Source organism: Branchiostoma floridae, chromosome 1 (genome assembly GCF_000003815.2).
Source record: "Branchiostoma floridae strain S238N-H82 chromosome 1, Bfl_VNyyK, whole genome shotgun sequence".
Lineage (NCBI taxonomy): Eukaryota > Metazoa > Chordata > Leptocardii > Amphioxiformes > Branchiostomatidae > Branchiostoma > Branchiostoma floridae.
The window spans coordinates 32,861,490-32,874,629 of NC_049979.1; the positions used below are offsets into that span (position 1 = coordinate 32,861,490).

At 41.3% G+C, this 13,140-nt stretch overlaps 3 protein-coding genes across 3 annotated transcripts in view; 1 reads left to right on the forward strand and 2 right to left on the reverse strand.

The window, feature by feature from the left end:
- Positions 1-2,512, forward strand: part of LOC118424432 — a 6,615-nt gene extending 4,103 nt beyond the window's left edge. The window contains exons 2-3 of the mRNA XM_035833032.1: positions 1,057-1,791; positions 2,346-2,512. Coding sequence (XP_035688925.1) covers positions 1,057-1,791; positions 2,346-2,512 — 902 coding nt within the window. The remainder of the gene's footprint in view (positions 1-1,056; positions 1,792-2,345) is intronic.
- Positions 1-13,140, reverse strand: part of LOC118410961 (homeobox-containing protein 1-like) — a 1,064,572-nt gene that overhangs the window by 558,232 nt on the left and 493,200 nt on the right. The gene's annotated exons all lie outside the window — the stretch shown is intronic.
- LOC118424525 (zinc finger CCCH domain-containing protein 13-like) lies at positions 3,815-4,965 on the reverse strand. The gene is made up of 2 exons (XM_035833152.1): positions 4,369-4,965; positions 3,815-4,261 (listed from the first exon to the last, which is right to left on the reverse strand). The coding sequence occupies exons 1-2, from the start codon at positions 4,963-4,965 to the stop codon at positions 3,815-3,817; spliced, it is 1,044 nt and encodes a 347-aa protein (XP_035689045.1).

A 13,140-nucleotide genomic window follows, 5' to 3' on the forward strand; every position in this document is an offset into this window, starting at 1 on the left:
GGTCCTGGCAGGCAAGGCATTTCCCGGGCCAGGACCAGGCCTTGACGGGGTCCTTTTCCAAGGAGATGCACTATACACCTACATAAAACCATCACTAAGATCTGGTGTGGAGTTCCTCTCCGTTGATGATATTCCAGACTATTTGCAACTTTACAACAATACTGTACGTGTATCAATAAAAGAGTCTTACACTGGAGACATATTTGCCACAGAAGCAGTCTATCCTTATTACACCTTAAAGAAAGCCCTAGAAGCAGCATTTGCTGAATCCAACACTTGTCTTTTCATAACAGCACATGGAATAACTGGTTCAACAGTAGCATTGTTGCACGCTGATAACAAGTATTTTGTTTATGACTCACATGCCAGAAGTCCCATAACAGCATTGCCAGATAGCCATGGCACTTCTACTTTAAGCATGCACAGTTCAAACAGCAATCTAGTTTCATTCTTGCAACAACTTAACTGGAACACAACATGCAATTTTGAGGTTGTCCCAGTACAAGCAGAAAATGTTTTCTTATCAGTTGAACCTACTGGTATACACATTATGAACGACAATGCACATCCGGGACCTCTTCCCGCCTTTGGCTGTGGTCTCGCACCGGAGTTTCTTTTACGATTTTTATATCCGGCACACAGCGCACACAAGGGATACAATTCCGCCCACAAAAGTACGCCGGAAAATCCAATTATACCAGTGAACAAAGGTTTCCAGCCAACTTCCCATAGATTTTAGATATAAACTTCTAGTTTAATAATGATGCACATTTTACTGGAACACAACATGAAATTTTGAGGTAGTCCTTCCAAATGCGCCCCGGCCAGCTTTTTTTAAAAGCTTTCTTGTTTTATATACTCAGGCGACAGTATGATATTCGTACTATGAGTGCATCTGCCCTGTCACCATTGCTATGGCTTTCTTGAAGGACTAACCGAATAGTCCATGCTTTAAAACTTCAAGGTGGATTGTTGTATCACTTTACCGCCCCCTCCCACATTTTCCCTCCAGATAACAACAGCATCTGATTTGTCAAATTTCCTTTTTTTTTTCAGAAATGCCTCGTCGGCTCAGATTAACTATCTATCCCCGCAAGGGTGGTAAAGGCAAAGTGAAAACAAAGGCCAAAGTTCAAGGTGCCCCTGCATCTGATGAGGCTGAATGGCATACAGATGAAGAAGATGCCATGTTTCAAGATCTAGAGTACACTGCAAGGAGTCCTCTTTGCCAGGGAGAAAAGAGATGCAGATCTGTGTCATCTACTCCGAGAAGGATATTAAAATGGGGTAAGCACCGTCCTTATGAAAAGGGTAGTAGGAAAACATACAGCAAACCTCAAAGTACTTCAACATTTGAAGATGAATGGCAAACAGATGAAGAAGAAGACACCACCTTTGAGGAAAACAGTGCAAGTCCATTTGCTGCAAAAGGGAGAGTCAAACTTCCAAGGTCCACCCCAAAAAGGAGTTCAAGAGCAAAACGAGGTTTCAAACATAGTCAAGTGTCTCCTAACCCACAAGGCAGTGTAAGGAAGCGGATAAGATTTGGTACGCCAAAAAAATCAGATGCTTGGAACACAGCCATGTGTGAAGGAATGACAAAGACAAAAGACGAGTACACGCAAGTTTCAGCTGGTGATTTTCTGGACTTGGACCAAGATGACTCATCAAGGATTGACAAGACTGTTCAAGAGATGATTGACCTGTTACCGAGAGTACTGGTGGAACTAAGGGACCTAGACTCAAGTAAACAAGATATTCTGCTACGATTTTGCCACTTGGTGGAAGCTGGTAAGTTTCCTCTTGATAATATTTGCTTCCATCTATGGTGTGAAGTGGTTGACTGGTACAACCTAGATACAAGCAGCACCGGAATGAGGTATTCTCCAGTCACCAAAACCTTTTGGAAGATTGGGTGGCGCCTATTTGGTGGCAGATTCCTACGACTGATGAGCGGCATCTCTGTCTGCTTCCCTGTCTGTCTGCTTCCCTGAATGTCTTCTTCACTGTCTGTCAGAATCCCTGTCCGTCTGCAACACTGTCTAATTGCTTTACTGTCTGTCTGCAATCCTCTTAGTCTGCTTTCATCTCTGTCCACCACCCTGTCTGTCTGCTTCCATCTATGTATGTTTCCATGTCTGTCTGCTTTCCTGTCTGCTTTCCTGTCTGCTTCCCTGTCTGTCTGCAACCCTGTCTGTCTGAATCCCTGTCTGTCCAAATTCCTGTCTGTCAGCAACACTGTCTAATTGATTTTCTGTCTGTGTGCAAGCCTGTCTGTCCGAATCCCTGTCTGTCTGCAACACTGTCTGATTGCTTTACTGGCTGCCTGCAACCATGTCTGTCAGCTTCCATGTCTGTCTGCAACCCTGTCTGCCTGCTTCTATGTCTGTCTGCTTCTCCGTCTGAATCCCTGTCTGACTGCTATCTATCGGTCGGCCGCAAGGCGGGCGACTGCAAGTCTCCATTGTTTCTTGTCGGCAGCCAGGGTTTTGATCTGCCCCGGTGTAAGTAGGCCGCTTTCGTCCCCCAGCAGCTGCTGTATGTACTGCAGGTAGGACATGGGTTGGCGACCTCGCCTGCGTCTGCCATGTGATGGTGAGTACAGCGAATAGAGACAGGCGGGCTCGTCCTCAGGCATGCATTTCTGACTGCAACACTGTCTAATTGCTTTACTCTCTCTCTCTGCAACCCTGTCTGTCTGCTTCCCTGTCTGTCTGCAACACTGTTTGTTTGCTTCCCTGTCTTTCCGAATCCCTGTCCGTCTGCAACACTGTATGATTGCTTTACTCTCTCTCTCTGCAACCATGTCTGCTTTCATATCTGTCTGCTTCCATTTCTGTCTTCTTCCCTGTCTGTCCGTATCCCTGACTGTCTGCAACCCTGTCTGATTGCTTCCCTGTCTGTTTGCAACCCTGCCTGTCTGCTTCCATGTCTGTCTGCTTCCCTCCCAGGTTCCATGTCTGTCTGCAATACTGTCTGTCTGCAATCCTGTCTGTCTGCTTCCCTGTCTGTCCGGATCCTTGTCTATCTGCAACATTGTCTGATTGCTATACTGTTTTTCTGCAACCCTGTCTGTCTGCTTCCATCTCTGTCTGTTTCCATGTCTGTCTGCTTCCCTGTCTGATTCTTTGTCTGTCTATTTTCTTGTCATTCTGCGACCCTGTATGTCTGCGACCATGTCTGTCCGATTCCCTGTCTGTTTGCAATCCTGTCTAATTGTTTCCCTGTCTGTCTGCAACCCTGTCCGTCAACTTCCATCTCTGTCTGATTCCATGTCTGCCTTATTCCCTGCCTGCTTCCCTATCCGTCTGCAACCCTGTCTGATTGTTTCCCTGCTTGCTTCACTGTCTGTCTGCAACGTTGTCTGTTTGCTTCCCTGTCTGTCTGCGTCCCCGTGTGTCAGAATCCATGTCTGTCTGTAACACTATCTGATTGCTTTACTGCCTGCCTGCAACCCTGTCTGTCTTCTTCCATCTCTGTCTGCTTCCATGTCTGTCTGCCCACCTGTCTGTCTAAATCCATGTCTGTCTGCAACCCTGTCTGACATCTTCCTGTCTGTCTGCTTCCCTGTCTGTCCGAATCCTTGAATGTCTGCAACACTGTCTGGTTGCTTTACTGCCTGTCTGCAACCACGTCCGTCTGCTTCTATCTCTGTCTGATTCCATGTCTGTCTGCTGCCCTCTCTTTCTTGAACCCTGTTTGTCTGCTTGACTGTCTGTCTGCTTCCATGCCTTTCTGCTTGCCTTTCTATTTGCTTTAATGTCTGTCTGCTTCTCTGCCTGTCAGCCTACTCATTGTCTTCCACACTGTCTGCCTACTTCCTTGTCTGTCTGCCTCCCTGTCTGATTGCTCTGTCTGTCTGCCGGTTCGTCTGTCTGCTTTCCTGCCTCTCTGCTCCCATATCTGCCTGCCACCCTCTTTGTCTTCTTCCATTTTTGGCTCCTTTCATATCAGTCTGCCTCTCTGTCTGTCTGCCTCCCCGTCTGTATTCCGTCTGATACCCTGTCTGTCTGTAATCCTGTCTGTTTGCTTTCATTTCTGGCTCCTTTCCTGTCTGTGTGCCTCTCTGTCTGTCTGCCTCCCCGTCTGTCTTCCGTATGTTCCCCTGTCTGTCTGCAACCCTCTCTGAACCATATCTGTCTGCAACCCTGTTTGTCTGCTTCCATGTCTGTCTGCTTCCGTGTCTGCCTGCTGCCCTATCTGTCCACCAGCCCTTCTGCCTTCTTCCATGTCTGTCTGCTTCCCCTGTTTGTCTGAATCCCTGTTGCGTGCCACCCTGTTTGTCTGCTTCCCTGCCTTTCTGCTTCCCTGTCTGTCTGCTTTCCCGACTGTCTGCCTCCCTGTCTGTCTGCTTTCCCGACTGCTTGCCACCATGTCTGTCTGCTCTCTCTGCCTGTCTGCCTCCTTGTCTTTTGCCACCCCGTATGGCTGCTTCCCCGCCTTTCTGCTTCCATGTCTGCCTGCAATTCTCTCCGTCTGCTTCCAAATCCGTCCAGAAAACTGTCTGTCTGCTTGTCGGCCTCTCAGCTTCCATGTCTCTTTGCCACCCTCTCTGTCTGCTTCACAGTCTGTGCCAAACACTGTAGGCCTGCTTCCTTGTCTGTTTGCGTCCCTGTTTTGCTGCCAACCATATTTGTCTGCTGGCCTGTCTGTCTGCCTCCCTGTCTGCCTTTTAACCCGTCTGTTTGCTTCCCTGAGTTGTCTGCTACCATGTCTGTTTGCCACCGTGTCTATCTGCCTCCCTGTCTGTGATTTTGTCTGTCTTCTTCCCTGTCCGCCTGCTTCCCTGTCTGTTTGCTTCCCTGCCTTTCTGCTTCCCTGTCTGTCTGCCTCCCTGTCTGTCTGCCAACCCCGTCCGCCTGCTTTCCTGCCTGTCTGCCTCCCTGTCTGCTTGCCACCCTGTTTGTCTTCTTCCATGTCTGTCTGCTTCCATCTCTTTCTGCTTGCAAGTCTGTCTGCTTCCATGTATGTCTGCTACCCTGTCTGTCTTCTGCCCTGTCTGTTTGCTTCCATATCTGTCTGCCACCCTTTCTGTCTGCTTTCCTGTCCGTCTGCTCCCCTATCAGTCTGCTGCTCTGTCTGTCGAAATTGGTTTTGTATAGGCAAAAATACATTTACTATGTCCCGATAACAATGAACTTCAGATGTTAGAAATATTCAGGCGGTTAAGCCATTTTAAACAGTGCGGTTTCAAGGTTTTGAAATACATCAAGCATAATTTTTTAATACTGTAAATGCATGTAAGTTCGCGGGGATTTAATTTTGCGATAGAGGGATAAAAGGACATTTCGCGGTAGCACCATGCACCCTTACTGCCATGGAAAAAATTCGCGATGGTTTTAAATTTGAAGTGAAGTTGCCACTACGAAAACCGCAATTATGAAACCACTGCAAGCATTACTGCATTTAGAGTAGATTGGCTTTCCTATATCTCTGAGCATTTCTTGCTGAGGCATGCGATAAAATTGTAAGCCTGGGAGGGTGTTACGCAGGTAGAGTAGTTTTAATTTCCGCATAACTCACAGGTTAAAAACGTACGGGGCGATTGTCTGATTTATCCCTTGTCTACTTACCTCTAATGTGAAAATAAGCAGGGATTATCGTTTTGAAACCGTGGTAAGCCGCGCCATTTCACAGCTTTACCCTTAGATCGCTCGTCACAGAACTAGTAGACAGAACTTGAAATTGTTTAAAAGTATCAACATAATCAGAACGTGCATTTGCTGCCAATCCAATATGATTTTTTTTTTTCAACGGCGACCAGCGACGATCTCAAACAAAGGCATAATGGCTTCGTGGTTAGATGTTGGGGAAATCGAAGCCAATGACCACTAGTACTCCCTGCTAAGCTTGCCTCCTCGGCGCATTGTGCTTACGCTTTTGCTGTTTTCCTCCTATACATAGTTAGTTATTGACAGCAAAATCATACGGCAAACTCTGATAGCCTAATACATGACTTTGTATCACTTCAAAATGATTGCATGGAATTTAGAACGTCTTTAAGGAATGCATACGCGTTTTACAGAACTCTAATAATCCACTATCATGAGAAAAAAGAAAGAAACGAACATTAGAGAGTTCATACTAATCTTAACCCTATTCAGACCGGGGGGGAGGGGGCTTTTGAGGCCCGCGCTAACTTCGATGTCCTATAACGCCAGAACGGCTTACGCTAGAGCCACCAAATGTGGTGAGTTTTCCTAAAATATTGTTGGCAACAATTTTACGAAGTTTGACAAATTTTCCATTTTTTCTTGTTGCCATGGCAACCGTTTGTTGACAGGCAGTTTTGCCAAAAATCACTATTTTTGGTTCTAACTATGTATTATTCACATTAATTTGCTATATTACTGCGATTTTGTTACATGAATAAAATCTTATATTATTCAGCATATCTTTCATAATTATATATGCATAAATTATGCTAATTTGATGATGTCATCAGCCCAAAATCCAAGATGGCGGACCGAATGGCCAGATCAAGAATAACAAGCTAATTATCCCTTAAAATTTGTAACTACCTGGTATTTTTTTACCAAAAACCATCTAAATGAATGAATTTAGTCTATTTCCATTGCCCTTTGTGATTATTTGTTGCAAAAAAAGTATTTTTAAAAATTCAAGGTGGTGGATATAATATGGCGGAGCCCAACTCGTATCTTAGATGTGCATGACGTCATTTTATGACGTCATATTGAAGTCATTGATGTTGCTATTGGCAACGCAAGTCGTATTAAACATTATTATTCTGTTATCTACACTTGTTGTTACATTTTTGCAGCATGACTTGAAGTTTTCTGAGAATACCCATTTTTCATGGGTTTGGCCAATGTAATCAAATTGATGACGTCATAATTACGTCATCTTATGTCAACGTAACGTCAAACGTCAAATACTTGTCAGATATTATGTCGAAATCATGTCCAGAAAATTTGGTGGCCCTACGGCACGTCGTTTTAGAGTTATGGGACTTAGAAGTGGAGGGCCTCAAAAGCCCCCCCCCCCCCCGGTCCAGGGATGACCAAAAAAGCCCGGTCTGAATAGGGTTAACGAATGCATAATATTCTTACTATATTTTTACATTGGAAAATATGCATTATAATTAGCACGTTTTCAAGTCGTTGATCGTATAAATTCCGTCAATTTCGCACCCCTTTGTTAGAGAAAAAAGATATAAACAAGAGTAACGCAAGCTCATTACAATATCTGTATCCTCGATGTTATCCTGTTCTTTAAGAATATTCTTAAGTTTGTATTACTTTATTTAATTTTCAATAGACAGGAATGGTAGATCTAATTGTAAGCATTGAAACCGTTATTGGAGCTTGTAGAGAGTCAATGTGTTGTCAAGACTCCCTAGCAATTCCTATCTTTTTTTAAGCCATTAGTGATTTCTTGTGCAATGATATGCCTGATTCATGCAATACTTTAGTATGAATATATGGAATGTCTGCAAGGTAATCTTACGATGGTTCCATGGAATACATACGCATAATACAGAACTCATACGATTCATTATTAAAGAAATATAAAACACGTAGAACCCATACGAGTTTTATCAAGTATATACATTTATCGTATAACCAGGCGCCGGAGACCAATCAAAAAGGTAATATTCCATGTTGGTTATTAAACTGTAACACATAGATCCCGGCCAGTCCGGTTTAAATTCACATAACCATTTTTACAACACCTGACCAATCAGAAGGAGCAATGCACAGGAAAGCAACCTATAATAATCGAGGTTTTTAGCACTGAGCAATGAGGACAGATTTAACCCCGCAGGGAGGAACAATCATAAATGCAATACAGAAAGTCGGAGGAAGGTTGATATTCTCCACGTGTTCATTTCGTCTTTGCAATTATCATTTATTTCTTCTGCAAATATAACATTGACTGCTAGGGGATTTTACGAAACTCATAAGGTTTTAAAGGGATACATGCTTTTTTGCATCTTACTGGTAGTGCAGCCAATACCTAGAGCCCAGAGGATTCAATGTAAGAATGCAATAATCGAAGGATGAAATTATGCAGAGCCATTGCAACGTTGGTTGCTTCGCTAATATTGCAACTAACATGTTGGAATTTACATTCTATGTAGATCATCCAGTGTCGTTTCCGCGATCTAAAATTGCCCTATACAATCACTGAATATCCAAAATTGATAAATGATTCAATAAGAAATAAAACTGAATAAAACATCTCGGGTAACTTACGGCCTGTAATTCGATGGAGCTCGCCGGGGAGTAAAAAAGGGCACTGACCCGCAATGTTACCAGGGTGATGAAACCGAACATGATATTCGAACCACTCCATGACGTAGTTGGACCCCGCGAGATCACGACGTTTTCAGAATGGTCCAATGTCATAATTTAACGTTACATTGCGAAAACAGGAACTCGGTGTATATTGGGCACACCAAGCACTTTTGGTAATGGCATTGGATATTATTGAAGAATTTATCAAATATTCACATAAATCGATGCGAATGACAAAAAGAAACCCCCGCGAAAGCCGCATAATGGTACTGTTCGAGTCCCGTTCGATGGAACGGCCGAACCCCCGGGATGTAAAATGGCGGGAAAACGACAGCGGCGCTGGCAGTGGTTCTAAAGAACCGTCACTATCACATTTACGGGATTCGTCCTCGGTGACAACAGTACTTTTGCTGACAGTATAGGTAAATTTGCATCTACAATCCATTTTGAAAGAAATTCATGCATTGCTATTTAGTTTTACTATAAAGGGTTTTCCTCTAGAGCGGATTATTGACCAAAAATTAGAAAATAAATCCCCATTTTGCCTATTATTGGACAAACTTAATCTACTCGAGGTAATCGGTCATCGTTTGAAGTATGAGAGTCCAGGATATTGACTCCACCGAGAACAGGACATAATAAAAAGACCCAATTTTTTCGGACCGCAATGTGTGTTTTTAACCCCCAAAACCACCATATCAACACAATGTGCCCGGTGTTCTATATTTCATCTAATTACTACTAGCACCTTGTGAAATTTCATTGCAATACGACGATGCTATCAAATTTTACAAGCATATACCCATTTTACAATGTCTACCACAGTTTCACATGCCGCAATTGACCAGAGATGTCTAACGTTATATTTGTTAAAATGAGCCCACTATTGTAATGCGTCAGCTAGCTCAAAGGCTTAGTGCATCGTCCAATAAGCTATACACGCGAGATTGAATTCAGCTTCTTCGTGTTATTTTACTTATTTATTTATTTTTGGTTTAACATTGCTTTCTGATTTTTCTTTGTTTAAGTGTTAAAGTGACTAATGGTGAAAAGATAATGATCTAAACGTTAATACATTAGCTCAGTTGCTGACCTAACTACCATTGACTATCAATAGGTTAAAAACTTTCTTTACTTAAGCATCAGCGGGGATTTAAAAAAAAACACTCCTTCTCAAAAATGATGTCTCATCACTCAGCAGCCCTAAACAGAGCAAAATAACATATTTTAAAAGCACCCGTTTACAGATTCTTATGATTCATTACATAAGAATGAAGAAACATACGAACTTTACGGAATTCAAATGGATTTCTGCTACATATATACAAGATGAAAGAAAATTGAAATTATAAATCTTTACATTTCGTATGCTCCTCGGTAGTATATCTTTACAACATTACAGCACTAAGTCCTTTATGTTGACTGACTTGTTTTCAAAATAATAACGTCTCTTTGTTTTTGTATTAAAAGATCTTTGTTCATTACCTCCATGAAAATAGTTTTGAGTGTGTCCGTCTGTGTGTCTGTGTGTGTATCTGACATTGTGTGTTTGTGTTTCCGGATATTTGTGGACACCATAACTTGAGAACCTCTTGATGGACTACGATGATATTTGGTATGTAGGTAGGGGCTGGAAAGACGAAGGTCAAGTTTAATTTTGGGCCCCCTGGTGTGTTAACTTGGTACTGCAGCGCAACTTCTGGTTTTGCTATCTCGGTGTTCTGAACATACTATGGTCAAGATTTTTGAGTATTAGATAGCTCTTGTGCTCAGAAAATAATGACATAAGTTTGCCCCCCCCCCTAGCGTCTAGTTTTGGGATAGCAGGGGCATTTTTGTCAAAAACTTCTGACGAGGATAACTCAAGAAGGGAACAACGGATTTTCATATTTTTGGTATGTCGGTACCATACACAATGTTGTACAAGATAGGATATCATAGCATTTTTTTAAATGTATCTCTTGTCCCGGACGTGATATGGTCGTGACATTTGGGTGGTAGATAGATTTTGGCGTCATGACAAAATGGGGCAAGTTTCATTCCCATAACATTTAATTGTGGAACTGCAGGGGCATTTTTGTCAAGACACTCCAAACAGGATAACTGCAAAAAGGAACTTCGGATTGCCTGCATTTTAGGTATGCAGGTAACTTGGGCAAAGTTGTTCATGATGATATGCATTTTATGCAAATAAGGACCTAATTTGCATAATTCTTTAGGAAATTGTATAATTCCATTGTTTGCAATAACTGGACTTCGATTAATGTTACAATTGTTGATTATGATCGGTGGAACATATGCAGATATCAAATATGCAAATGAGGAGCTTATTTGCATATTTTTTTGAAAAATATGCAAAACAACTTAATAATTAATGATCTGAATTAGGAATTTTACTTGTGACATGTGTACTGTACGTTATTCAATGATGAATAAGCTAGCAACACCATGCATAAATCATGTTAATACTAAGTCATTTTGATGAAATAACAAAAGTTCTAGATATTCATGGGGGTATGAGGGTCGCCGAACTCTAATTTGCTTTTTTTTTAGTTTCATTTGTAATACATTACAACGGTCATTGTCGTATGCGGACAATAGGCACGTATCATTGATGCCCCCTAGCGATTGTTATCGTATTTGCAGCTATCGGTGATTTTTTCTGCATAATGTCTTGAACTGCCAGGAGGCATTTTTGATCCATAGAGGGAACCCGATGCTCTTAAATAGGGGTGTCGACATATTCATAAGAATTTTACGGAATCAATAAGGGTTTTACGGAATATTTACAATTTTTACTACAATGTATACGGTTACAGGGTATAACCTATAATACTAGATAGGTGCTAACAACGGTGCAGATTGACTTTTGCACTGAACTAGATTTGTAGAGGAAGTCCACTAAACTGACCAGCGTGTGTATTGTTGATCTGTGCTTCCTTCCCCTAAACTGGCGGTAAGCGAGTCTTGGCGATATGTCTTGTACTATTCAATTTCTCACGACGCGGTTTAGACAACATTGGAATAAGATAGATGGGTCGAAGCTTGTCGATGTTTGGAGGACTGGACTTTGGTAGTGAAACCACGTTGGCTTCCTTGCTTCAACTGGGTACGGTACATTTTTAAGTGACGTGTTGAGTAAGTCACGAAGAGGAGTTCACACGCGAATCCCTTGAGAATGCAGACAGGAACGTATTCAGGTCCGGGACTCTTGTAAGTGTTGGTGACACGTAGGTGTGAGTGAACATCCCATTCCTGCATAACAGGTTACGGTTGGGCTGGAAGGAATGATTGGAGAGCCAATGCCATGTGTCATTGGTGCCTCCTAGCGATTCATATTGTTTTTGCAGCAATTGTGTATATTTTTGCAATCATCTTTTGGCCTGCTAGGGGGTAATTTTGATCCATACAACTAACTGCGATGGTCACTTGTAGGGTAACCTATTATGTAGAATACCTTTATTTATTTCTTTTCTTTCCCTTTCTTACTTTTCATACAACAATCACGCCATCTATTTCTTTTAGTAGTTTTCATCCATATCTAACAGCTGCTTTATAACTGCAATGTGAAAATATTCCTGGTAGTTACTGACCTCACCCACACACCGCATTTTTGGAGTGCCGTAAATCCATAATCTCCTGTCATTATTACAGCAGACACATATGACAGAACGTTGTCGAATGGAAATGGGTGTTCCTTTAATTAGATTTTTCTCCACATTTGAAAATTGTACGCATTTTATTTATGCATTGTGATGTTTATCTTTTAGTAATTTAAAGGTAACCATCGTAGCAATGTACAAACAAAAGCATTTTCTGACATTTAAAAGTACCCTAAAACCCATCTATTAAACATCCCCAGCGCTCAAGTATAAGAATCATACATTAAGCTACTATTTCATCTTAATTCATATTTTATTATCCTTACCTACTATTTACCGCTACTACTTAAAGTATACAAAATATATTGCCTTACTTTCATTATTCATCGACTGTTTAAGAATATCTTAATATAGGGGAGAGAGGCTTAGTTTAAGCTACGTACGCTTTCCCCTACTTCTGCACCTACTTTATTTATATTTTTTTCCTAAAACGTTTAATGTATTTTATTGTGCAACTGAGCAAACAAAGCAAAACATGTGCAGTTCCGGGTAAAATCGCAGGTGCCCTCTTTGATCCATTAATAAATAGAATATGCAACATGTACAATCGCCGCTAGGAGTCCTCTTTGACACGTGAATGACAACAGTTGTGATACATATTGAGTGAAAGAGTAAATGAAAGCAGTTATTAAAATGATTAAAGTAAAGCTGGCAAATAATAACATCATGTTATCTGATATTTTATGTATTCTGTTAGTATTATCACTGAATTTGAATTCTTACATGATGTCCATGTATTAATAGAGCCAAATTATTGTTATAGTTCCATGTAGTAAATGTCTATTTAATCGATACTTGTCTTTTAACCTTTCGAGTCTAAAACAATATTTACTGAAATATTCCGATAAACAAAGGTGACATGTCTGTTTACTGAAAGTCGATAAATAGACAAACCCTAGCCATGTACCCTGGCAGTTAACCGCCATATGGGAAATCCGAGCTTGATGTTTCTATTGATATAAGGAAGCAGTCGTAAAAACAACATCGTCTTTTCTGACATTTCAAAGTTCTTTAAAACCTAGCTACATTTCAGTACACAGAAATATCTTTTCTTACTTGTATTCTTTATTGATTGTTAGTTTAGAAAAATAGTTAAGTATAAGGGGTATGGCTTAGTTTAAGGTACGTAAGGTTTTCCCTCCTCCTATACCTTCTTTTTATGTACTGTAACTTATTATGTTTTACGTGTTTTCTGGGAAAATAAATAAACAAAACAAAAT

Coding starts and splice junctions, on each gene's coding strand:
- LOC118424525 (XM_035833152.1), bottom strand. CDS start 4,965: ATGGAAGCAGACAGACTTGCAAGCAGAAAGAGATGGAAGCAGACAGAC. Junction 4,262..4,368: donor GAGAGCAGACAGACATGGTG/GCAAGCAGTCGG, acceptor GGCACGCAACAG/GGATTCAGACAAACAGGGGA.